General features: G+C 47.4%; 1 protein-coding gene across 2 annotated transcripts; it reads left to right on the top strand.

Moving 5' to 3' along the window:
• The first annotated feature begins 565 nt into the window (after positions 1-565).
• tnc (tenectin) lies at positions 566-25,670 on the top strand. Of its 2 annotated transcripts, XM_043417848.1 has the most exons (7): positions 566-759; positions 1,114-1,261; positions 7,618-7,726; positions 13,781-14,308; positions 14,489-14,776; positions 14,872-23,548; positions 23,754-25,670. In XM_043417848.1, exons 3-7 carry the CDS (start codon positions 7,639-7,641, stop codon positions 23,854-23,856), a joined length of 9,684 nt encoding a protein of 3,227 aa, XP_043273783.1. In that variant the 5' UTR covers positions 566-759; positions 1,114-1,261; positions 7,618-7,638; the 3' UTR covers positions 23,857-25,670. The 2 variants fall into 2 exon arrangements, with proteins under 2 accessions (XP_043273783.1, XP_043273784.1); XM_043417849.1 differs by lacking the exons at positions 566-759; positions 1,114-1,261 and adding an exon at positions 7,144-7,498.
• The last annotated feature ends 93 nt before the right edge of the window (positions 25,671-25,763 follow it).

Here is a 25,763-nt window from a genome sequence, read left to right as displayed (position 1 = left end):
GCTTCGCCTCTCCCTCTCGCCAGTCGCTCTCCTTCTTCTCTCTTTCTCTCGAGGAGGAGGAGGAGGAGGAGGAGGAGAAGGGAAAAAAGAAGCTCCAGTGGCTTTGGCGAGAGCGACGAAGGGGAGGAGAAGAGGAAAGCAGTGGATACGAAGACGAAGAAGAAGGAGGAGGAGGAGGAGGAGGAGGAGAAGAGGAAGAAGAAGAAGAAGAAGAAGAAGAAGAAGAAGAAGAAGAAGAAGAAGAAGAAGAAGAAGAAAGAAGAAGAGTCAAGAGCGAGTGGTGGGAAAGGACGAAATGAAGAAGGGGAAGAGGATGAGGCTGTGTACTGGTCCGTGGTGGTGATATAGCCGGGGGCATCCCAGTACAGCGAGGATACGAACGAGGCTCTCTTTCTTTCTCTCTCATTCTCTCCCCCGCCAATGAGCTTGAGCGTGTACGAGAGTGCATGAAGCGAAAGGAAGGGGGTTCGGAGCCGGCTCTCGGCCAAGGTATTTAAGGTACCGTGAACCGGCGGCGCACGAGTAGTTCACTTCTGTTTGGTGCGGTGGCGTGAAAGGAGAGAACCGCACGCGCCACGGAGAGGGTGCGAGTGACGTTTCGACAACCCCCCTTCAAATTTATATTACCGTTTTGTTGTTTTTTTTTGTTTTGGGTTTTTCAATTTTTTTGTTTTTTTTATCACTCATCAATCAACCCTCGCGAACGAGAGAAAGAGCAAGGAACGAGCTCTAGAAATAATATTAAACGAGATTAAAACGGTGAGCGACAAATCTTACAACCCCCGTGACCAAAGAGAATCCTCGTATTAAAATTATATGTGACTCGCGCGCGCGGCCGCGCGCGATTACCTACAAACGCCGACGAACAGGACGACTTTACGGGACGATCATTACGAAACCGTGCTTATTCGCATCTCCATATTTCATATTTTTTTTCCACTTCATTTATACTCGAAAATTACTACTGCCGCTGCTGCTGCTGCACTCGTGATTCACAAAATTTATCCCCCGCTCACATAATCCGCATTATCAAAGCCCTCAATTTAAAAAAATTATCCAACGAAAAAGTGGAGGATTCGTTCTTAATCTCGCGATAAACCTTCCTTTATCAAGGAAACGGAACGAGGGTTACCGACCACCAACGAACCACGAGAGCAACACTCGTTATCCGAGATAAACGAGGATCCAGCGATCTTTTGGCTAAGGACTCAAATTCTTCGGGATCCATTGAACGAAACGTGTCGCCCAACGACTCATTGAGGTATGAGATATTACCGGCTCAGACACTCGAATATTCATTAGCCTCCCGGGCGATTATTGATTTTCATCCTAATCGCATTGTCGATCGGGAATGCACTCGGCTCCGCTCGGCTAATGAATATTGGCAAAGTCATTATTGAATTTCCTAAATTGACACTTTCTTCACAATCAATATTTCCAATAGACGATATAATCGGCCGTGCAAAATTCGTTTTAAAAATGACCAGATTTAACTTATACAAGCAATGAAAAATTTCTCGTTTGCGGAAAAAGAGTGTCAACATTTTGTTTCTAGTTGAAAAATGCATGGGAAGCTTTTGCTCATGGCTACTCGTACGGAATCGCTGTTCACATATCTTTAAAGAAAGGCTTACGAATTTTAGACCGCAAACAGGAAAGGGCAAGAAAAAAGTGCGTTTTTATTATTGCCTCTGTAAATTTGCACAAATTTTTCTCACAAAGTTGTATGTTAATTGATCGCTTCCACATAACTGCGTGGCGCTCTTTTCGACGTACTTCTTTCACGTCCGCGGCCGTTTTATTTTCCAAGTTTCTTCTGACTAAAAATTTCTCAGAATAATAAATCCTCGAGTGAAAATTTGGAAAAATTGAGAGAAAAATAGACCTCGCGTATGGACCGAGGATATTTGAACCCGCAAAATTCGTCGCAGAGGTCAACGAACTTTATAAAAATTGGTGGCATGTTTGAGAATTCGAGTGTCCCAAAACGCGCACGGGACGAATCGTTTCCGCGATGTTTTATATTCCTTGGGCGCAAACGGAGCCCGCTCTTTCTCTTTTCGCCCTCCGCCAACGAGCCTCGAATCAAGTTTCAGCATATCATCGTGGGTTATTCCCGATATAAGGAGGAATACATTATAAAAAAGGAAACTATCGTCGTCGTGTGAGCACGCGGAGTCATATGGGGAAGGAACGAATTATCCTCGTCGCGACAACCTACATAAAATTCCTCCTCCGATTCAGCGAAGCGTGCATCCACGTATACAGGGACGATGCGTAAGATGCAAGGTCTAGAAGCGTCGGGATTTTCGATGACTCGCTCTCGTTCCGTCTTTCCTTTACCTCAAGTTTCCACTATTTTTCTCCATTATTCGAAGAAGCTCCGTTTTCAATAATGATACAAAAACGACAATTAAAATCGCTATTTAAAAACGTTTGCGCATGCTTATCCGTAGAATTTGATGGTCAATATATTTCCAATAAAATTTGATGCTCAATTTGACTGCTCCAGGCCCCATAATTACTTAAAAAAAAATCATTTTTCAATAAAAACTTAAAATATACCGTAAATGTTATCGATTTATCGTAAATGACGTCGTTTACAATGGAATCTCGATGTGTTATGGTTGCGCGCCGTGATAAATTAATTGATATTACCATAATGATGAGCCCGGGAGAATAAGACGGCATATAAATTCCAATCGGGTTATCACATCGACGAGGCATAAAATGTGCGGCACTCAAAGCCTCTTATTTATCTCGCGACGTTAAGGATTCGCCCTGACCCTCATTCCTTATCGCGTTCGTTAATTTCGATCGGATCTAAAGAGAAATTAGAAAGAAGGGTAGAAAAATGTAGGAGGGAATCGACGGGATGGTAGTCGCCGTCGATGTTCGGTATCATTGCGGATCGATCTGTGGGTCTCGGCCGCTCGGTCGAACGGCACTCTTGGGATGCTTGCCTCACGAGTAGCCAATATATGGAACACACACATAATCGAACGTGCACATAAAGGCAGACACAAACGAATATCTGAATAGATGAAGAGCAGAGGGCGAGCATTAGAGAAAGAAGCGGGCGCGGACATGGCGAACGCGTTGGTCGAGATCTTACATTATCGAGCATACCGGATCGGGAGAACGGTTAATCGTATTAAACAGAGTGGCAATTAGTCGGCCCATGGTTTCAACGATGCACGAAGCCGAGTTCCAGCGCACACAGCGTAAGAACGGAAGAGAGTAAACAGAGAGTTGATGGAACTGAAAGTCTCGAAATATTTTCTTGCCACATTCTCGAGCGCACACACTTCATTTTCCATCGTCCTTCTCTCATCTTTCGCCTCTATTTTATCTTCCATACTCGCCCCTCGTAACATGTAACAGGTACATCTTTCGAGTGTATTAATGTACATGAATATACTCGGGACTATTTTACAAGCGTCATTATATCCAAGTGCGTTTATATCCCAGGATGTTGCTGTTCCTCTCTCGTGAGAATTAACACTCAGGCCCCCCCATTGTACGTAATGCCAATTAGATTTTTCTTCCATATTATTCAATCGTTACAACGAGGCTTATATCCAGCTCCCTCCCTCTTCATACATCTATATCTACGTTCATTTATCAAGCATATAGATATACATTCATGTGATCCATACGTATGGAGCTTGTATATGTACATACATAAATATATATGATACAAGAGGTTGTAATTGCGTGAGAGCTCTCAGCAAGTATAAGAAAGACGACGGAGCAAGTAAAGCTCGAGAGAAAGAGCGAGACGGAGAGCATTGTACGATCCAAATGGGCGATCGCGTTTGTTAGTTGTCGCTGTTTTAATGTCAGAGTCACGGGTCGACAACCAGCAGGGTAGCTGCAAGAGCGAGCAAGAAAGACGGTGGTTCACGGTCAGAGAGAAACGTTCACACATGCACACGTACTCACAAACACGAGCGTTCACTTCTCGTTGATACCTCCACGAAGAGTCCCGAGGCTTTGGTTTTAATACCTGTCTCTAGGCACTTACCTAGCGGAGAATCGCGACGAGCAGACGAGAAAACACGATTGTATCTCTCGCGGGAGTCCCGAGACCGAGAGGTGGTGCTCGGCTCCTGGATCCTGCTGTTGCCGCCGCCGCTGCTGCTGCTGGTGCTGCTGCTGCTGCTGCGCTGCTGCTCCTCCTCGTCCCTAAGATGCGCTTCCAACTTTTACTCCGGGTATATTCGCTCGCGTCGAGCGATTCGCTCGAACTCCGGGTAGTTCTTTCGCCGACCCAGCATCCGGTTCATCGCGTTCATCAACATTTCATTCCACTGAGTCTCTCTCTCTCTCTCTCTCTCCTTTTTTCTCTCGTCCGAAGGACCCGACGACATTTTTATTCTTCTTTGAAACTTGTCGACTTGGCTGCCTTGATTTATAACATTCTCTCGCATGTACGATTATATACGCATGCTCATCTACAACGCCGGCCTATCACCCACTCGGATCGCGCAATTAGACAACGGTCACACACACAGGCGCGCGCGCGCGCACGCGTACGCAGACACGCTGCATCATGCACATGTGGGACAAAAAGGAAGAGGATCTTGAACCGAATAGCACGTTGCACCCTCGAGAATTGGGATATACTCGACGACTTGTTCTCTCAGTGCTAAAAAATCTATGTATAGAAGACGAAAGTCCTTTTCCAATATTCCCTGAATCAATGTTTGCACAGCCACCCTTTCGCTCACGTAATAATACATTTCTTTTTATTGTGTGCCTGCTGCTCTCGGAGCTTTGGCACGCGGATCTTGTTTCGAGGATAAAGACTCTTTAGTTTTTTCGGAAATTCTCTCAGTGGCGGCGGGACGAACGTTCGATAAACTTGTCGCTCCAACGAAAGAATATATTCCCCCCGGTCAATATTTACAATTGTTCACGCGTATATTGATATACGAAAATAAACTCGACGGGGATATATACGTACATATTCACATACGTACGAGAGTGCATTCTTATCTTCTCGAGTGTCGGACCTGATGGTAAAATATGTATCCAAGAGGGATTAAGGACGAGCTCATCCCACAATATACCCCGTTACTTTGAATAATAATTAATTAGCTGCACCTGCTTTGCATAACGGATAATTTCCGTTGCTTTCTGGTACATAATCAGCTATCGGGATCTCTGGCAAAACATCCCGTAGGAAAACCAGTTCCCTACTATCCTCTCTTTCTCTTATTTTCTCCTTATCTCAGTTCATTGCGTCATCTTTATTCTTAGGTCGGATTTTTGCGCTTCCGGGTTTGAGGGAAACATCCGTTACATTAATAACGCCGAAGCTTTGTGGACTTTCACAGAAGCTTATTTATAGCGAACATCCATCTCGTTCGAAGTAACGCGTATAGAATAGATCGCATGTAAAGTATAGTGGCATGCATGCGCGATTTAAATCCGTTGGTTTGTTGGCCAGCGAGCAATAATAACGCGTCAAGAGTCTCTTCGATAGCTCATCTTCAACTCATTGAGCTCCTCGCCGCATCGTTCCGATATTCGGGCCTCCTGCTCGTTCGTAATCTTAGTATTCGTGTGTGCGCGCACGCGCGTTTATTCTCTACCTCGAGATCCTTCGAAAGGCTCGTGAGAGTGAGAGCTAGCCTCCCCGTCGGAGGAAAATTGCTCCGAGCAAACGAGCGTGTCTTGTTTGCTCGCTAAGAGAAAAAGACTCGTATCCCGTCTCGCTTCTTCTTCCTTCGTTTTCTCTTTATATTTCCACGGTTATACATTAACCCGAACTATGTGCTCTCATCTTTATTAAGCAAACAGACTTGGTGGCTCTAGTATCGCGCGACGATGATCCGAGACAGTAAGCGCGAGAGTCAACGTTCCCGAGCGTACTCACAGCCGCGGTAACCGCTCCAAAAATTGGTGATTGGAACTCCATTCTCCGATAATTGTTTCGAAATTTCGAGGCTCTGAGTCGAGAGAGTTGGCCAAAAATACCGAGAAAGTGATTACTTCGCTAATGCTCGTAATTAACCGTTCAAGAGTTCCCAGCAGCGCAGGCTAACTACCCCGCATCGTTTTGTGTACGTAATGAACGTGTGCACCCTCCTCTCGTAGTCCCTCCGGTAATTCCTGGTAGCACGATCACCAAGAGGTCCTCTACTCTCGTCGTATATACCTTCCTCGCGGTAATTTCCATAACGTCATTCACCGAGTTATGCAAATCTCCATCTCGCCGAAGAGCCTCTGGTCTCCTCTTCTCCGTCGTGCGATCTTCGTCTCACCGATCCAGGAAGCCAGGACAATAGTCCTGTCTCGATCGTAGCCAACAGCTCTGTCACGCACACCCTGCTTTTCAAAGCATAATAAGAGAGATGATGCTACGGTACATGCTATATGACGCCAATTACATATCGGCTCCGCGCTTCTTCTTCTTCTTCTTCTTCACTTTTTTTTTAATCGACCACATAAAAAAGCCTGGCGGTGGGTCATTAGAAAAACATTCAAATTAGCATGAGATAATGACGCGATCGTAATTGTAATCAATTACGAGAATAGTCGAGTATAAAGTGAAAATTGAATGAATGAATTTGTTTATTCTTCGAGAGCTTCTCTTGCTCTATAGCTAGCACGTCGTGCGGTAATGAATGCGAGAGGAACGAAAAAGGCCGAGATGGTGGAAGTCAGTATTCCTGTGAAGAGTCGAAGATTCTATTTGATCTTTTAATCGAGGCTTCACGAGTAAACAGAGAGGAAAAAACTGTTGGGCCTAATAGTTCGTTAGCGCGGTGGATCGAGCGTCGATCAGAGGTGGTGGCGCGGGGATGAGGTTCGAGAAAAATGAGGATGGCCTCTCGTGGCGATGGAGTCCCTTGGACTCGCGATGGGACTCTGTTCCCAGCGCGGCTCAAGGTAATCATATTCCGCGTTCCACGATAATGGTGAACGAACGTACGGACACAGCCTCCGGGCTGTAACGGAATCCTCTGGACCGCGGAGGTCTGCCTCCATGTTTCTCTCTCTCTCTCTCTTTTGATGCCTCGTTCGTACATGTGCCGAGAGCACATGAGCGAAAACAACTCTCCGCACTCTTATGATCTTTTGTAATTATTGTTCGTCTCTCGAAAAAGCCTGGAGGCTTCTCCTATTTGAGAATCTATCCAGGCTCGTTGCTATACTTCCTCCCAGGAAACGCCTGCCTGCGTGCCTGCCTCCCTCTGACCGTAGTACATATTATACTCGAGCACATTTGGCGCTATCATCCCGGAGCATTAAACTCGAAACGAGACTCGAAGCTTTTTCACTCGACCTACAAAGGTCAACATACGCCAAGCTTAACTGTAAAGACTTCTTCCTCTCTCTCTCTCTCTTTCCCTTTCGACATCGAGCATCTCCCCGCGCATCTAGACCAGAATTTCTCACAGACAATTAGCCCGACGCGAAGACAAAGAGGGCTGAGAGTTACAGTTTTGAGTAGTCCATATATAATGGAGAGTGAGCATCGTCCCTGGTACGTAGCAGCAATTATTACATCGAGCGCGCAGACGTTCTAAATTACAGATATACGTTTTTTTTCTCTCTCTCTCTTTCTCTGTCTTAAATTTGTGTTTTTTATTTGTTTTGTTACAGGAGACACGGAAGAGTGCCGCAATGTCGGCGTTGAGTGGCGGGCTTTGCCGGCCCGGGATCATTCTCGTACTCGCGGTCCTTCTCTCGAGATCACCATTCACGCTTTCCGGTAAGTCGCCTCCCGCGCGATCAATCGCGTAAGCGTATATAGTTGTAACGTCGATCATCGTCGCGCGGTATAGGACAACATTCATGAGAACTCCGTAACGGAGGGAATGACGCGGGAGAAAAGGCCCGTTTTTTCTTTTTCCTTTTTTTTATTCATTCGATGTAAAAGCGTAAGGGCCTTTTGAGGATATTTCCTCGATTAACCGTTATCGACAGTTGTCCAAGACTCGCTGAGAAGAAGAAGAAGAAGAAGAAGAAGGGGAACGAATTCCGTTGATGCTCTCGCGCGATCGACTCGGTACAGTGCCGATACGTGTTGTTTTTTATTCTCCGAAGATTCTGATCGACTCGTAACCCTATCAACCGGCTCGTTCATTTTCTTCGTGAAAACCACGGGCATCTTCTCTCGATTCTCGTTTTTTTCTTGAATCTCTTGATTCTCTATACATCGATATACATTTACGTGCAAATACGCGCGTGTGTGCAGCCCTAATGGACACGCAGACCACGTACACGCCGTAGGACGTTTTCTCATGATAGTCGAGACCGTATACACACACATTGAAGCGACTATACTATTGCTACGGTATAGGCCCATCTTAGTCTCTTGGAAGCTACTGTTCGGGTAATCGAAGACTCGGACGAGAGAAGAAGAAGAGGAGGAGGAGGAAGATGAGCGGTGCAGCGTCTCTCCGTCTCTCTCTCTCTCGAGCCTCCGCTTCGCGGTATCGTCGCACGCGAGCGAGCGCGCTCGCCATTTTCGAACACGATGTATCTCGTCCCATCGTCTCCTCTCTACCTTTAAGTCGAGCCGCTGCTACCAAGGTGAAGGACCCCCGTTGTCGTTGAATCACTCGTGTTCGATGACACTCGAGGAGGCAGCTCGCGATACTATAGTCCACGAATACCGTATTTACCACAAATCGGGCGCGAATAGGCGCGAATCGCGGGTTGGCGCGACACGCCAAATTCGCCTATTCGGCTATTTGCCTGTTCATCCGGTATTCGCGAGGTTGCGTCGAATTCACTTATTCGCACGCGATCCGCTTATATTGGCGCGGTATTTCTTTGCTCGCGTGCGCGATTCGCCTGTTGGCGCGGGACTCTCCTCTTCGTACGGATTTCGGATGGCTGCGAAGCCGCTGTACGAGATTTATTCGCGCAAATCTTGCACAAGCGTTTCGCCATAAAACCGCGTTCCCTTAAATGCCGGTGCGAGAATTCAGATCTAGTAATAGCTTCCGACTAATTCTAACATATACCTCCGCCAACAATAAATTATTCGCGCCAGATGCTCTTTCGTTTCGCACGTAAACGCCGCAATTGCCTCGTAATGAGTTTGAACATCGCAAATTTTTAAGGCACACACCATCATTAGCCATTATTCGATAGCAAATTGAGAGACCTCGCGAGGGAGGAAGACCCAAGAGAGACGCAGAGCTGGCCGAAGTGTGTGACTGGTCAAACCTGTGGAGATCCGTTCGCGCGGCTATATATTCGCATACTCATGGTAGAAGATGGAGGATCGGATGAACGAGGGCCACTGACTGCGAGCACGAATGTCACTGACCGGCCTACCAGCACTTACGGATCCACGCTCACCTCCTCTCGTAGTGCTGCTCTCCGTCGTTATACGACGTCTCCACGTCCTACGCGACTCGCTCAAGCTTCTCTCCGAACACTCGACGCACCTGACCTCTCGCTCTCTCTCCCTCTCGCTCTCTTCGGCTACCTCCGTTACGTCCTTTTCTCCCTAATCGACGAGACTCACGGGCTGAGGTTCTTCCACTCTCATCCGTCATATTCTACAAGCGAAGCTTCGTGAATAATTGCTTCGAGACTCCGCGTAGTGCTACGCATTAATAGTCGAGCGCGAGTGCTAAATTGAGACAAATTGATTGAATTTTTTATCATACCGACAGAAAACCGTTCGAGTTTTTTATTGCAGAAAACATAATCGAACCCAATTATTCGCAGATCCAACTCGCTCCGAGACTCGTTTCAATTTTTATCCAAATCTGTAGTTTTCATTGTTTTTTTTCTCTCTCTCCGCAACGTATGTTCATATATATGAATAATGAATTTTAATTATCGTTACGAACGTTCGCAGAGAAATCCGATACAATGAGACAAAAAAACGAGCAACAAGTATTTAAAATTAATCTTCGCTCGAGCGATCTCGAGTTATGGCAAAAAGACCGTTGTTTTTTTTTTTTTTTTTTTTTTTTTTTTTTTTTTTTTTTTTTTTTTTTTTTTTTTTTTTTATTATCATGTACACAGAGTTTCCAATGAAAATGAATCATCGATTGGAAATAGTTTCGCGTGTTTGATCGCACGCCATGCTCATCATTTTTCCGAGGTCTGGCGAGCACGTCGCGACCCGGGCTAGTGGTAATGAACCTCTCACCACGAAACACGGGATGACAAGGTCGTACTCGCTCGATGTCATAACTGGGAAGCTAAAAGGCGCGTGCGCGCGAGCAATCGCCGCGCGTACCGAGACCTATTCAACAAGACGATACAACACGTTTCGTTGATGAGATTCGCTAGAATTCCTCTTGAAAGGACTCCGTATAGCTCCGACCGGCTGACGTAACGTTCGCGCGATGAGACTTTTTTCTCCTCTTTTTCTTGTTGTTTCCTCAAGAAAACGACGACTCTTCGTTCCGCAAAGAAGATGCGCTCATCGGACCAGTAAATTGGTATCCTCCGCGAATCAACGTGTTCACTGATAGAAATCGTTAATGTGAATCGATTAAAGCTCGGCATTACTCATGTAGATGCGCGCGGCTTTATATATCGTCGTTTCATTTTATCGGTTACACCGAAGAGGCACCTCGAGTGCACCCCTGCTCGCCTATTACTATTCAACAAATGTTGACGAGAATAAATAAAAATATGCAACAATTAATCGAGTATGAATCCGATTGAAAAATTCCACGATTAGGAATTCTTAGGCTCGGGATGCGAGAATCTTGGATTTTTTCGTTGTATCGGTGCGAATAACGCAGTGGCGCGTCAATTGTCACAGTCCCGAGGAAAGATTCTCGTCGTAGGTCGTTGCGAATAAGACATGATTGTCACGAACGGGGTAAAAAAAAAAGGAATTCTTCGCGATTGTTGGCTGGCACGCATCGGCTCTCGAACGAATAATTGACAAACGACGCGATACGCGTACCTGCACATACCGAAGAACGGGAGGTATACGGATGGTAAGTGGATTTTTATTCGTTTGTACTATTCGAGTTTGATCGGTGCGATACATCTGATGGGATTATTCCTGTTACATATTACATGAGGCGCGGTGAGCGAGAGAATCCGCTATTTTGTACAGGGTATATAGAAAGAGACGGACGATCGGCTATGTATGTCGGGTCGAGAGGGAAAAGAGTAAGACGCTGCTGACACGTGCAATAGTCTCTCGATGATACTACGTGCAAAACTGTCCAGGACACGCCGAGGCACGCGGTTCCAGCGGTCCTCTTCTCCCTCCCCTTTCTCTCTCTCTCTCTTTCTCTCTTTTTATATTTGTCTCTTTCTCCCCGTACCTCGTGGGACAATGCACAGCCACGGGTTCTGACTCTCCATTCATGGACTTGACCGTTCCCAGTACAATTCGATTCGTTGGAAAACGTCTGGGTGTAGCACGTCCATATGGAATGCTGATTTTTATTTTTCTCTTTGCCACCCTCTTTGTCGTTCACGTAACACGCAAATCGACTCCGAGGATCGTGGAATCCGGGAGTTTAGCCGGGAACGCGCACCGTCCACGAACAAACGACACTCGCATCCAAACGTCTCTCCAGTCCCGCTTACGCGCCTTCGTTTCCATGAAATCAATCACGTATTTTCTATCGCTCGATTTCTCCAAAACGTCGAAATGATCGACGATCCCCCCGGTGAATCGATATGTTGCGCATTTTCTCTCGATCCTTTCCTTGCCGAACGACCCAGCAGCCACCGACCGCACCAACTTCGATGCGAACTTTGCGGAACTTTGATCAACGCTTATTTTAAGCTCCCGCGCCGGCTGCTGCGTCGTTCTCCTCATTTTTTCCCGACGAGGATGATAATGCGAACGATGATAAGTGGGGATTCGAGCTTCAGTTCGAAGCCTTGTCGTTGACAGTTCGAGTAAAAGAATTGAAAAGAGCGCCCGGGACTCGAGCAGGATGAGTTTAATCAGTCGAACGAGGAAGATGTACTATGAGGTATAGAACAGGAATTGTACTCGATGACGAAGGGGCGACGATTGTTGTGCGAGCCGCTCGCGCTCGGTGACGCTCCAATTTCAGATAAATTACGAGAATCCCTTGCCCATGTGTGCTCACGTGTGCCCGTGTTTGTTTGCACGCTGTTGCACACGAAAGCGAAAGAGCTCACTCCACGTTTCTCCCTGCATGCAGGATAGCACACAATTCGCCTCGATCGCGCGGGGCTGAATCTCTTAACGAGTATTCATCTGCCCCGACGGTTCTTGTATATGCAACACACTCGCAATCACTTCCGTCTATACGCCCACGCTTCTCCGTGTTGTCTCGTTCGCTCGCCGGGCATATAACCCCTCGTCGTTCAATCCTACTGCTGCATATACTACCATTAATATTTCATCTCGCTCCATCCCCTCGAATTTCCGTGTCACGTAATCTCAAATGCGCTATATATCCTTCCCTCGTATTGTTCTCACTTCGAATTCATCGGCTTTCGGCTCATCGAAGAATTTTTTTAACACCTCTGCCCTTGCGAAGGGATCGTTTTGTTAATCCATTCTCCGGTATCCACTCTCGTTGTAACCGCCAATATACATTGGCGGTTTTCGGCACTGCAAATACAACTGACGGGCGGGGAGAACATTTTCAGAGGTGCCCAAAAGAGAAAGATCGCTTGAAGAATTAAGGAGAAAAAAGGAAGTTGGAGGACCAACAAACCCTCCACGACGAACGCTCAATGTTTTAACGGTTTTTCATTTGTGGGTCTCTGGGAATCAGAAACAAATGGGAGTCTGCAGGAATGAAGATAAGCGGTGTAGAAATGCGTGTCTCTGGAATGGCCGAGGCTCTGCTTTCTGTTATCCACTCACAAAATAATGTACCTAATGGAAGTTGTGTCGGGCCTGGGGATAGCTTGGAATGTCAATAAGCACTGTTTCTCCATAAAAGTTAGCGTTGAAACTTGAAGATGATTTTTATTCTATTCTGAATACCATAATGCTACTTGCTTTCTTACGAGTCTATAGCGTACTTCGAAACACATTAAGGATTTATGTCTCTTTACCGTTCGTTTGAACTCGCATGAAAATCCTTTTTCGAGTCGTCCTCAGTCCGAGCGTTTATTGGGATGACGAATTCCGGAGGCACGTCGAGCTCTTTACTGCGATTACGAAAAAGCCACTCGTCCCATCGTCATTCGAAGGGAGATAGGCTTGATATCTCCGAGAAAAATTCAAGTGAAAAACCATTTAAGGAGTCGCTCCGAACCGTGTGACTTTCGTAGGGAAATTTTTTCGTTTAACTTTATAGACGCAATGAGCTGCGCGATAACGAATTCACGGACAGAAGCTTGTCTCCGCAGTACGTGATATATGTGACGAGTACAGTATTGTCACTTAACATTCGTCGACTCCCTCAAAGCGATAAAATAGATTTAACACCCCAATTTCGAAGGTAGTTTGGCATCGATGCCTTCTTCGGTGCACATAATTCCCCCAGTTTAACAACAAATATATATTTTATCTTTAGACACCAGCAAGGACGATTTGCAGATATAGAGAATATTTATTTTCCGTTCTCAAGAAAGGAGAATATATATGGAGAAAATATAAACAGGAATAAATATATATAAATAATGAGGAGCGTACTCTTTAGCACCGATCGTATGCGAAATGTACAAAAAATCATGAACAAAGGAAAACGATATGTGAAGAATTTAAAGTCAGTCTCGTGAGTCATAGAAAGCTTCCAAGGAGAAATGCGCGTCGCGCAAACCTCCGACATCCTTTGTACATATGGTAATTATATGAACAATGATAATAGCAACAATAATTATTATATTTCAGCACCGGTATACGATCAAGATACAACGCAAGTGGGAGAATACGAGGGCGGTGGAGTGGCGAACGGTGGCTGTTACTATAACTTCCAACACTATCGCGAGGGTGATCGAATAATAACGAACGAGCCATGTCTCAATTGCACTTGCCACAATCGAATGCTCATGTGCTACCTCAGAGTGTGCCCGTTCACTAAAGCGATCGGACAAAATTGCAAAGTCGAGAAACGACCCGATCAGTGCTGCTCGGTTATAACGTGTCCCCAAGTTCCCGTTCATCTGCTCACTTCGACAACGAACGCACCGGAATCGTCCTCGACGGATCTCGGCTTTCCGGACAATTACGGCTGCAGCGTTGACGACAAGTTCTACGCCGACGGCGCTCAGCTTCCGATCGATTCACAAAACCCCTGCGAACTGTGCTACTGCATCAGAAACAGAACAACGTGTGTCATGCAAGAATGTACTCTCCGAGTGTCAGGCTGCAACCCGGTTTACTTGCCGGGCGTGTGTTGTCCGGTCAAATACAATTGCGGTATGTGCTGGCTTTTTATTTTTTCATTTGAGTATGAAAATGACTGAGGTGAATTTTACTAAGACCATTGGAGAATGATTTTTTGAAATTTAATTTTTCTAATCAGTTCGTCCCTTCTGATTTCTTTCTCGTGCCCGCTGTATTTATTTTGACAAATGAGACCTCTGAATTCTTGGACAGATTACGACGAAGAGCCTGGCACGACGATCGGGACGACACCCGGACTCATAATGACGACGACGGTGGCTCCTCGTGTCGGGGAAGAACGCCAATGCTCGCACGAAGGCAGAGTGTACGAGGACGGTGATTTGATTTATTCGACCGAACCGTGCCAGCACTGCTACTGTTTCCACGGCGATATCGCTTGTGCAGTCCAAGATTGCGGAACTCCGATGCAAAGTCATGGTAAAAATTGTACTGCTTTGCCTCCCGCAGATGGCGAGTGCTGTCCTAGCACGTACGAGTGTGGTGAGTGGACGTATAAAAAAACGCAACGCATTTATCCGTATTCACGAGTCACGATTTCGAAACTTGACAATGTTTTTTTATTTTCATTGTGTTAGAAGATGAAACGGGAACGATAGATGAGCAACAAATGTTCGAGACGCCGGAGCAGCCTGAAGCCACGACGAAATATTCCACCGATGAGAACGATGTGATTCAAGCCACGCAAACTAGTTTGCCGGGCAAAGAACCTGAATCTTTCCCCGGAGCGGACAACGTGATCCCGGAAGTACACGAGCCGCATCCAGTCAGTGGCGAAGAAGAAGCACCGTCACAACAAACAACCGAAGGAGCTACAACTCTTCAGGAAGCTCAATCCCCGTCGTCGCTTCCGGAAGTTCCGTCCGACGAAACGCAATCGTCCGTATCGCTGGATGAGTCAGGAATTCAAGAAACTCCGGAACTTCCTGGAACAACGGAAAATGTCGAAGATCAAGGATTGGAACACTCGACTGCGGTATCTGAAGAAGAGAAGCAAGTTACCGAGGCTGTAACTTTCAGTGGGGAAACTTCAAGTGCTGCTCCATCGACGAACGAAAATGCGATCGAGGGAGGCGCGAGCGCACCTGCGGGAGGGGAAAACGAAGTTACGAAAGAAGAATCCACGAGTGCGGCACCAAGCGCAGAACTTGGTCCGACCGAGTCCGTTCAAATGACCGAAAGCGTGCCAGCTCAAGAGGACACTCTTGCTCCTCAAGAACCTCCTCAAGTATCATCGGAACAACCTTCCGAGACAGCTGAGCCAGAAGTTGAGGGAACGACACCAGCGCGAGAGGAAAAAACGCCTGAAAGTTCACCGGAGAAACCACCCTCGAGCGAAAGTCCTGAGTTACCAGCGTCAGCAGGCGAGGAAGAAACGAAGCAAACGGAGGAGCCTTTGATCGGTTCTACGGAAATTTCAGCTTCGATGTCTCCGGAAACTTCCGAAATCACGGAATCTACTGTTGAACAATCGACTGGCGAAGAACCCGAGAGAACTGCAACACCTTCGGCTACCGAGCTTCCAGCTTCGTCGCCCAGTCAGACCGAATCCATTCCTGAAGGTCCTACGAGCGAGCAGTCTCCGGAAGAACAATCACCTGAAACCACCAGCGAATATCCAAAAGAAACTGAAGAGGGTGGGGACAAACAAATGACGGAAAAACCGACAATCGAAGAAGAACTTCCAGCTGGCACGACTCAACCGGATCGTGCACATGAAACCAAAGCCGAAGATGAGCAGTCTGTAACGGAACCGGAAATTGGTCCGACCGGAAGTTACGACGAGAAGACGCCGGTTACCGAATCAAGCCACGCGACACCAACGACTCATCATCCACTTGACACCGAAGGTACGGAAGCGCCCATTGAACCCCATCAAATGCCCGGAGAAAAACCTGAAGAAGGTGAGAAACCTGAAGAGCATCCGACGCCCAGTGGTGAAAGCTCGCAGGAAGAAGTGACCTCAGGAATTGATATAACCGACCGTGTCAAAGAGTCTGAGGTGCCGGTAACTGTTTCAGTTACTGTCGATACTTCGACACCGACCGAAGCTGACGGAGGAGAAACAAGCGCGACAGCGGTGACACCTGGTGAAGGAGCGACGCAGGAGCCTTCTGAGGGGCTCACAGGACCCGGTTCAACACAGGGTAGTCAAGAAACAACGTTAGCCGGCGTCTCCGATGAAGAGCCACTCGAGGAATCAACGACTGCAGCAGCGCAACCAGGGGAAACGGAAGAAGAAGTTCCGATGAAAGGATTGACGATTGAATCGTCCAGCGAAGAAACCAGTTCTTCGGAAGAATCATCTTCGAAATTGCCATCAACCGAAGAATCCATCTCCCACCATTACAGTGAGGAAACTTCGTCCGAAGAGATCGGAGATTCAGAGAGCAAAGTAACGGAGTTGCCAGCCAAAGAAACCACTCAAACATCCGAAATGGGAGAGATTCCAACCGGTGAATCCGTGAGCGTTTCGCCGACCGAAGCACCTGAAGAATCCTCTACAGAAGTCCCAAGTGGCGCTTCAACCACTGATGAAGTTGCACCTGAAAAAGAAGAGGAACCAGAGAAATCTACGGAAAGCACCGGCAGCACGACTGCGATCGAACAAGAAACTGTTCAAGCCCAGTCCGACGAAAAAGCAACAACCATCGAGGCGACGTCGAGCGAATCGCCTGTTACTAGTGCCCAGGAGGAGGAATCTTCGACTACGATACAAACGGATAAATTGTCAGAGAGCACGGCTACTTCCCAAGAAGAAAAAACTACGGAGACACCTGAAGCGAGCAAGGAAACTTCAACTCTCGCACATGATCAAACTGAAGAGACTTCGATTCATCGCGTAGACGATGAAAAAACTGGATCGACCAGCATTCCGACAGAGAACTGGGTCACCGATGAAAAAACTACAGTGCCGGTCGACGAAGTGAGCCCCCACGACGAATCTACACCAGAGGATCAGGGAGTGTCTACCGAGGAAGCGGTCACGAGAGAACCTGAGGTAACCGAGAAACAGGAAGAAAGTGAAACCCCCGTGAAATCGGAGCCTGCGGAATCTGGTTCGTCTGCAGGTCCAACTGCTACTGAGGCTGTGACCGTTCCTGAAATTGAAAAAGTCAGTACGGACGCTCCGATCGCAAGTACAGAACAAGTTCCTGAATCTCCTGAAAAGGGCGAAATCCCTGATACCGAGCCGAGTACTGAATCCAGCGACAAAGAAGTATCTCCGACTGAACAGCCGGCTGGTCCGACTCCGGTTGCGCAAGATGATCAAGTGACGACGGAAATCGAAACTAAGCTCGGAGAAGAGGCTCAGCGACCAACAACCGTTGGCGAGCAAGAGAAGCCCGCAGGTGAAAGTGAAAAAACAACAATTGCGGAGGAAGCGGGCACCACGGCACTCGTAACGGAAGAACACACAACTACGATGGCGCCGGAGAAGGATGACAGTACGACCGGACCTTTGAGCGGAGAAACCCATGAAACACCAATCGAAGCTGATGAGTCGTCCAGTACTTTAAGCCCTGAGTTCTCGACTGTTCAAGTTCCGGTCGGTTCTAGCGAACCTTCCAGTCAATCATCCCTATCAACGGACCGCGTTACAGAGACCGAAATTACGACGCTCTCGAGCAGCCAGCCTGAATCTACAGCTGTTAGTTCAGAAACAGAAAAAGTTACATCTGCAAACGAGCTTACGGAATCGACAGAAGGTCCAGAAAAGGTTACAGTGGCGAGTGAAGCTCCAGCTTCCACCGAACTGGTTACGGATGTTGAAAAGAGCACAGAAGCGAGCATAGTTCCAGAAACGACCGACCTTGTGAAGGAAACTGAAGAGCCTATGGAAGCGACGGGAGCTCCTGAAACAACGGACATCGTTAAAGAAACTGAAAAGCCTGAGAAAGCTAACGAAGTTCCACAGACCACGGACATGCTCGTAGAACCCGAAAAGCCTACCAAGGCTCCCGAAATAACGGACATGGTTAAGGAGTCTGAGGAACCTACCGGCGCACAGCCACAAACGACGGATCGAGTTAAAGAATCCACAGAAGCTAGCAGTCTGGTTCCTGAAACAACCGAGAGCGTTGGAGAGTCCGAACACCCGAGCAGTGAAGTTCCAGCAACGACGGATACTGTCAACGAGTCTGAAGAACCTAGCAGTGAAAAACCAGAAACTACGGATAGCGTCCAGGAAACCGAAAGACCTAGCAGTGTCGTTCCAGAAACTACGGTCGGTGTCAAGGAGGCTCAAGAACCCAGTAGTTCCGTTCCAGAAACTACGGACAGTATAAAAGAGACTGAAGGACCTAGCAGTGCCGTTCCGGAAACTACGGACAGTGTAAAGGAGTCTGAAGAACCTAGCAGTGAAAAACCAGAAACCACGGATAGCGTCCAGGAAACCGAAAGACCTAGCAGTGTCGTTCCAGAAACTACGGTCGGTATCCAGGAGGCTCAAGAACCCAGTAGTCCAGTTCCAGAAACTACGGACAGTATAAAAGAGACTGAAGAACCCAGTAGTGCCGTTCCGGAAACTACGGACAGTGTAAAGGAAACTGAAGAGCCCAGTAGTGCCGTTCCAGAAACTACGGACAGTGTAAGGGAAACTGAAGAGCCCGGTAGTGCCGTTCCAGAAACTACGGATAGTGTAAAAGAAACTGAAGGACCTAGCAGTGCCGTTCCGGAAACTACGGACAGTGTAAAGGAGTCTGAAGAGCCCGGTAGTGCCGTTCCAGAAACTACGGATAGTGTAAAGGAGTCTGAAGAGCCCAGTAGTGCCGTTCCAGAAACTACGGATAGTGTGAAGGAAACTGAAGGACCAGCCAGTTTGACTCCAGAAACTACGGAGAGTGTCAAGGAGGCCGAAGGACCTAGTAGTGCCATTCCAGAAACTACAGTGGCTTTCGCGGAAACCGAAGAACCTATCAGTGAAAAAGTACCAGCGCCAACGGAGGAAGGTAAAGAAAGTGAAGAACCTGCGGAAGTTAGTGAATCACCTAGTACAACAGGACAAGAATCTGATATCACCACGAAAGGACCAGGAGCTGAGGGTGGAGAAATCCCAGAAACGTCAGCAATTCCCGAAGGAATTGTGACTTCTGCTGCACCAGGTGAACCGGAAGAGACAGGAGTGTCTACCGCAGTGCCGATGGCCGAAGGTACCGAAATTCCAGCTGAGGCAATCACAACGGAAGCTTCTGCGGGACAACCAGCGTCCGAACCTTCTCTAACTACCGAAGAACAAGAGCCAGCGGTAACAGTGAAGGAACCAGCGGAAGGAAGCACTGAGGGAAAGACGGAGATTCCGATTGAAGAATCAACTGAGCTAACAACGGGACCAGCCATTACTGTGGAAGAGCAATCCCCGACGAAACCGCAGACGGAATCAAGCACGCCTGAAGTCACTGGCACGACACCTACCGAGGAGGCCAAGGAACCTGAAGCGACCGAATCACCAGCCGAGGTTCCTTCTGTTCATACCACTGAAGAGCCTGTCGAAGACGAAAGCCCAAGCATAACACCTTCGACCGAGAGATCCACTGAACTATTCACCCAGTCTACCGAAAGTGCTGAAGAATCAACTGGCGAGCAGCAATTCACGGAAGCATCAGAGGCGCCGGGAGAACCTACTCTTTATGAACCATCGACCGAAGCTAGTCCAATTCCTGAAGCAGGAAAAACTGAGGCAACCACATCCCTGGATGAGGAAGCGACCCAAAAACCGTTTGAAGTTTATGGCCCACCTGCTGGAATTCCTGGTGAGGGCAATTGTCTCGTCGACGGAGAATCTTACGTTAATAACTCGGTCGTGCCACCCTCGAATCCTTGTCAAGTGGCTTGTCGATGTGCCAGCAGTATTGTTGAATGTGAACTCGTTAAGTGCGCTCCACCACCTGAAAATCTCTCGAACTGCATGCCTTTGTACAACACTGGTTCCAGTTATGCTTGTTGCCCCATGTATTCATGTGACTCGATGCCAGCGGTCGATGAGCTCCAAGTTGTTAATCAAATGAAACCTAAAGATGAAGAACATTCGACTCCGGTGCCCAGCGAAGTTTCCACCTCGGAGAGTGCTGAATCAGAGCCAACAGCTAGCGCTGAAAACACCAGTACAATCCCAGAAGATTCTGGCACCACAATAAGCCACACCGAAACATCAACTTCAGAAAGTGACGAATTACCTTCCACCTCGAGTGTGTCTACAGAACAAACTGCAGCAAGCGGTTCAACGGTGGAAGAAGGTGGTGCATCAACGGAAGAAACAGCTTTGCCAACTGCCGCGTCAACTGAACCAGCTTCTCACGAAGATGAAGGACCAATGAAGGTCGACGGTGGTCAAAAAGAAGAGCCAAGCACTGCCAGCGACGCCACTCCGACCGAAACCTCTTCATTATCTGAGGAATCTTCTCCCACGAGTTCACCAGCTATCGTAAGCGAAGGCTCTACCCAAGAGCCCGGTGAAGTAACCGAGAGTTCTGTAATATCCGAGCAACCAACAGAAAGCAGCGATGAGCCATTGAAAAATGATCAGCAACCGATCACGGTGCCAGCCGCTGGTCCAACGGGTTCGACTGCCGAAGAAGAAAAAACACCTGCTACAGTAAGCGAAGAGGTCACCGGAGCCGAGGTAACGGAGACCCCAAGTGAAAGTTCGACCGAAATCGCCTCGTCATCGTCGCAACCCGGAAGTGATTTAGAAGAGACGGCTCTTCCCGATCACTCTCAAACTACTGAAAAGGTAGATGGAGAAACTTCTCCTATCGCTACGGAAGTATCGACCGTTGAGGAGCGGGAAACAACAGTTACGCCGATCGGCCATGAAATCGAACAAACCACTCACGCTGAAGAAGGAACAGTTTCACCGGTAACTGAAACTTCGACTGATATTCAGAAGGAACAATCTACGATTGGCAGTACCGAAGTTGAAATGACTTCTGTTCCAAGTGAGGAAACTTCTCCGCCCATGGTAACGTCGGTGGAAGAAGGAGAAACATCAGGACTTCCTTCCTCTTCTATTCCATCCGATACCGAGAGTCAACAAACCGAGAAACCCCTTTCGCCATCGACCCCTGAACTGGAAACAACGCCAGAATCGCTTGGAACCCAACCGACCGAACAAGAATCACCGGCCTCATCCGAAGGAGTACCAACGTCCACGGAGTCTCTGTTGGAAACTTCAGAACCCTCGTCAACCGAGATCGGAGGAAGCACTCTCGCTGGAGAAGAAAAACACGATGAGGTCGTGACACCCAGCACCGAATCAGCGGACAAAGATTCGACGACGAGTCCTCTCGATGAGCATGTTACCAACGTCGAAGAACAAGGCCCTGTTAGTGCCGAGGTACCACTCGAAGAAACCACCATCGCGCTCGAGACTAGCTCTCCCAAAGAAGAGTCTGAAATGAGTACGATTGCAAGTGAAATTCCAGTAGAAACGAGTTCGCCCGAGGCCCCATCTTCGCCAGCAGTTGAAGATCACCAAGTTTCTACGAGCGAAGCAACCAAAGAAGAGGCTGAAACAAGTACAGCCGGAGGCGAAAGTCCAACAGAAACGAGTTCGACCGAAGTTCCATCTTCCCCATCGATCGAAGATCATCAAGTTTCTACTAGCGAAGCAACCAAAGAAGAGACGGAAACGACCACGATCCGAGATGAGAGCCCAACAGCAACGAGTTCGGCCGAGTCTCCGTCATCGCCATCGATGGACGATCGAATTTCGGTAAGCGAAGCAACCACGTTACACGAGCCGATAGAAACGACGACGACCGCGCAGCCAACAGAAACATCCGAAGAGGCTTCGTCCGTGTCGACACCGATCAGTGATTCAACTACGATTGGAGTTTCGCCCGAAGCGTCACAGCCATCCGAGCCCAGTGATCATCCTGTGGAAGTGCCCACCACAGTCGAGTCGGCCGAAGGCCAAACCGAACCTGGCGCTCTTTCCGAAAGTGAACCACCAGTCAAATCGGAATCTGGGCAGGCTGAGCCCACAGAAATTTCTCATCCCGAGGAGCCCGTTACCGAAGCAGAATCTGTGACTAGCGTATCGCCCAGTGAAGTGGAACACCAGACCGAGGCAGAAGCTGCAACCAGTGTAGCACCCAGTGATGCAGAACACCAGACCGAAGCAGAGGTTGGAACGTCTGATAGCAGCGAGCCACCCGAAGGAACTCCGGCACTTCCAGAAGAAGAATCGACTCCTGTCTCCTCGAGTCCAGGAGCTGAAGTCGCTGAGACGGAAGAGCCACAGACAACCGCAGCACCGATCTCAGAGTCTTCTACCCCTGCAGGTGAAGAACAAGCTACGGAAGCTGTGGTCGTTCCAACCGAGCCAACTTCAGACGCGGTACCGAGTGAGGCTGCTCCGGAAGTCAGTACCGGGGAAGATGCCACGACCCAAGAATCCACGACTCAACAAACAAGCAGTCACATTCCTGTAGAAGAAACGGAAGCAACATCGCCACAGAGCGTGCCGCCGGCGGAGGAAACCAAGACTACGGAGCAGCCGATTCTGCCAACCGAAGAAAAAGGGCAGCAGGAACCAGAACCGGTTGATAAAGGAGAGGGTGCGGACACGAGTGGTCCAGTTATCGAACCTACTGCATCGACCGAGCCTGCCGAAGATGTGCAGCATCCACAGCCAGCCGGAGTCTCGGAAGCTCCGGTCGTGCCCGAACAGCACGAAGAAACGGAGGTTCAACATCATCTGCCACCGGGAGAAGAGACCCCAGCGAACGACACGACCAGCGGAGCAGGCCACCAGGGCGATCTCGAATATCCTGAGATCCCACCGGAGACGGAAGAAAACAGCAACTTCCCAGTGGACGGAGGAACCTACATGAACCCTGACGAAGATTATGGCGAGGATGATCAAACGGTTTACGGGCCGGGAACCTGCCGTTACGGCGGCAAAGTTTACGTTTCAGCTCAACAGATTCCCAGAGACGATCCTTGCGACTTCTGCTTCTGCTTCAGGAGCGATATCATTTGCCTTCAACAGAGCTGTCCACCCCCAATACCGGGATGCCACGAGGAACCGATCCGAGGATTCTGTTGTCCGAGATACGAATGTCACGTCTCGATGGCAACCTCCCTTAACATCACTACCACGACGACCACCACTACCACCACTTTGCCACCTCATTTCCTCTCGCACGCTTACAAAGGCGCTACGAGACAAAGTGGCTGCCAGATCAGAGGACAAGCCTACAGCGTGGGACAAACCATCAAGTCAGCTTCGGGTCCCTGTCTCCACTGCTCGTAAGTTTATATTTGTTATTATTCAATTCTTGGAATTCAACAAATTTTTTCGATTTATGTTATATAATCTTCGAAAAAAATGTCGCTCGTAAACTGTCTACGAAAAGCAGTTTATTACGTTATCTTGACTATTGCTTGGGGCGATAAGTTTTGAGATTGCTTTGAAATATCTGTAATCTAATAACGATAAAAAAAAATATTTCAGATGCGGAGGAGACGGTAACATGAAATGCGATCCAAGGGTATGCAGTCCCGAGCCTACGCTGAGGCAAATGATAGCTGCAGCGACCGCAAGAAAGAGAAGATGAGCAGCGAGTAGTCCGCTCGAGAAGTTGCACAAAATATTGGACGTCAGGGAACGAGAAAGATCGGGCCGAGTGACGGAGGGGATAGAAGAACCTGCGGTGTTGTATAAAAGTGAATTAAATTCTAAATACTAATACTAAATGTAGCGTCGCCGGAAAACACGGACAATAGTGTGTACTCGACGATTTTGAACTGAGTGGCCAAAACGTAAACGTTTGTACTATTAATTAATTATTATACTATAAATATGTTACGGGAAAACGATACGACCGCCGGGACGAGTAAAAGAGTGCAGTGCAAAAAAAAAGAGAGAGGGATATGATTGAAAAGAAAGAATGGCAAAGCTTGTGGCTGGTCATATAAGATCGAGAGCGAAAGAGGATTAAATACGCAGGCGAAAAAAAAGAGTGCGAAGCAGAAAAAAGATAACTGTATAACTAAGTAACGCAACAATAACTACGAGACTTATGACTGTGCCTTGGTCAAGTGCCCGTGCCAGTGGCACTGGCTTTTGTTACTCAAGAATCGCCCAGCAACAGTTCAATGGCGTATCAACTTTGCCATGCAGGGTCTTTGGGAGCATTCGATCAATCGAGGATCGGTTGCTTCCTCGAATTAATAAATTGTATAGGAGATGATTGAGAATTCAGGCAATAGTCCCTCCCCTGCACCCCGTAATTTCCCGCCAAATACGTGGAGAAACGGATGTATCGGAATTCCAATAACGACCGGTTGAACACACGAATGTACTTATTTCCAAAAAAAAAAAAAAAAAATAAACTTCCAACGACCTGGTTTCGTTTTTCACCGTCGTTACTATCTGCCACATTCGTACGTTTTGCATCGAATTCGTTTCTCGATAAGGGATATAAGCGGGAAAAATCGAGTCTATACCCCATACAAACGTCGGATAATGATTGGTATACTAAGTAGAATTAGGAGTTAATAGTTAGACGAGACCACGACCTGTTGCGCTTGAACGATCAGTCTCGAAACGAAAGAAACTAAAAAACATTCATGAATGAAAAAATAAAAGAATTCTGTCCACCTACTCGCGTGCCAAGATATCGAAATGTTTGGCACCCGGGTAGTTGGAAGGAATGAGATCGTTTTCAGTGACCGTCACGCGTCGTGGCCTCGAAACGCGAACGAATAAAATGTTAACAAGGAATTTAAAAAAAGTGCATAAAAACTCAAAGAGCGAAAGAAGAAAGAGTGCGGCGAGAGAAAGCGAAAGAAAGGAGAGAATAACAATAGGATCGCGTTTGATAAATAATAAGTACGCCAGCGCGTTAAGACACTATGAGAAAGTCCTCAATCGTCGTTACTTTTTCACGAATTAATAATTATGTCGGCTAAAAGTAATAATTATGTCGGCTGAGGATTTTCACAGGTTTTTTTAAGGGACAAAACGCGCCTAGACGCGACTCAAAGCTCAAATAGCGGCTCGCACGGAGGACCGACGACAAATTTGCTTCTCCGGCGAGCTGGCGTCATCATAGTATATATATATATAAATATATATATGTAGTATTATTGTATGCCTATATATATATACATTATATATATATAAATAAACATTTATACGATTCTTTATACATTGTAATCTCCACGATGTGCGGTAAATGTAAAAACGGAGGCAGCATGTCGGCGTTAAATATCGAGACATTTTGTACCATCCAAAATGGATCCAAAATGCCGAATAGCTTAGTATTCCTGTCATGCTGTCCCCGCTGTTACGCCCTCGTCTGACAGTGGAATGAAATTCTTCGATTAATCGAAAATTCGCCGCAATAAAATTGTCAGAAAACGAAAATACAAGAATTATATATAAAAAAAATGTCAAATTTCTCTGCTCTCCCGTCCTGGTATAATATTAGAAAATTGCAGATTACGAAAGAATTTGTCG

This window comes from Venturia canescens, chromosome 4, assembly GCF_019457755.1.
Source record: "Venturia canescens isolate UGA chromosome 4, ASM1945775v1, whole genome shotgun sequence".
Lineage (NCBI taxonomy): Eukaryota > Metazoa > Arthropoda > Insecta > Hymenoptera > Ichneumonidae > Venturia > Venturia canescens.
The sequence above is the reverse complement of the archived record's forward strand: the minus strand, read 5'-3'. Positions and strand labels throughout refer to the sequence as shown.

Bases quoted from the DNA above. Each gene is read 5' to 3' on its own strand.
- tnc (XM_043417848.1), top strand. From the start codon at position 7,639: ATGTCGGCGTTGAGTGGCGGGCTTTGCCGGCCCGGGATCATTCTCGTA. The intron at 14,309-14,488 runs GTATGTGCTGGC...ATTCTTGGACAG, and splicing joins TCCGGTCAAATACAATTGCG to ATTACGACGAAGAGCCTGGC. The intron at 14,777-14,871 runs GTGAGTGGACGT...TCATTGTGTTAG, and splicing joins TCCTAGCACGTACGAGTGTG to AAGATGAAACGGGAACGATA.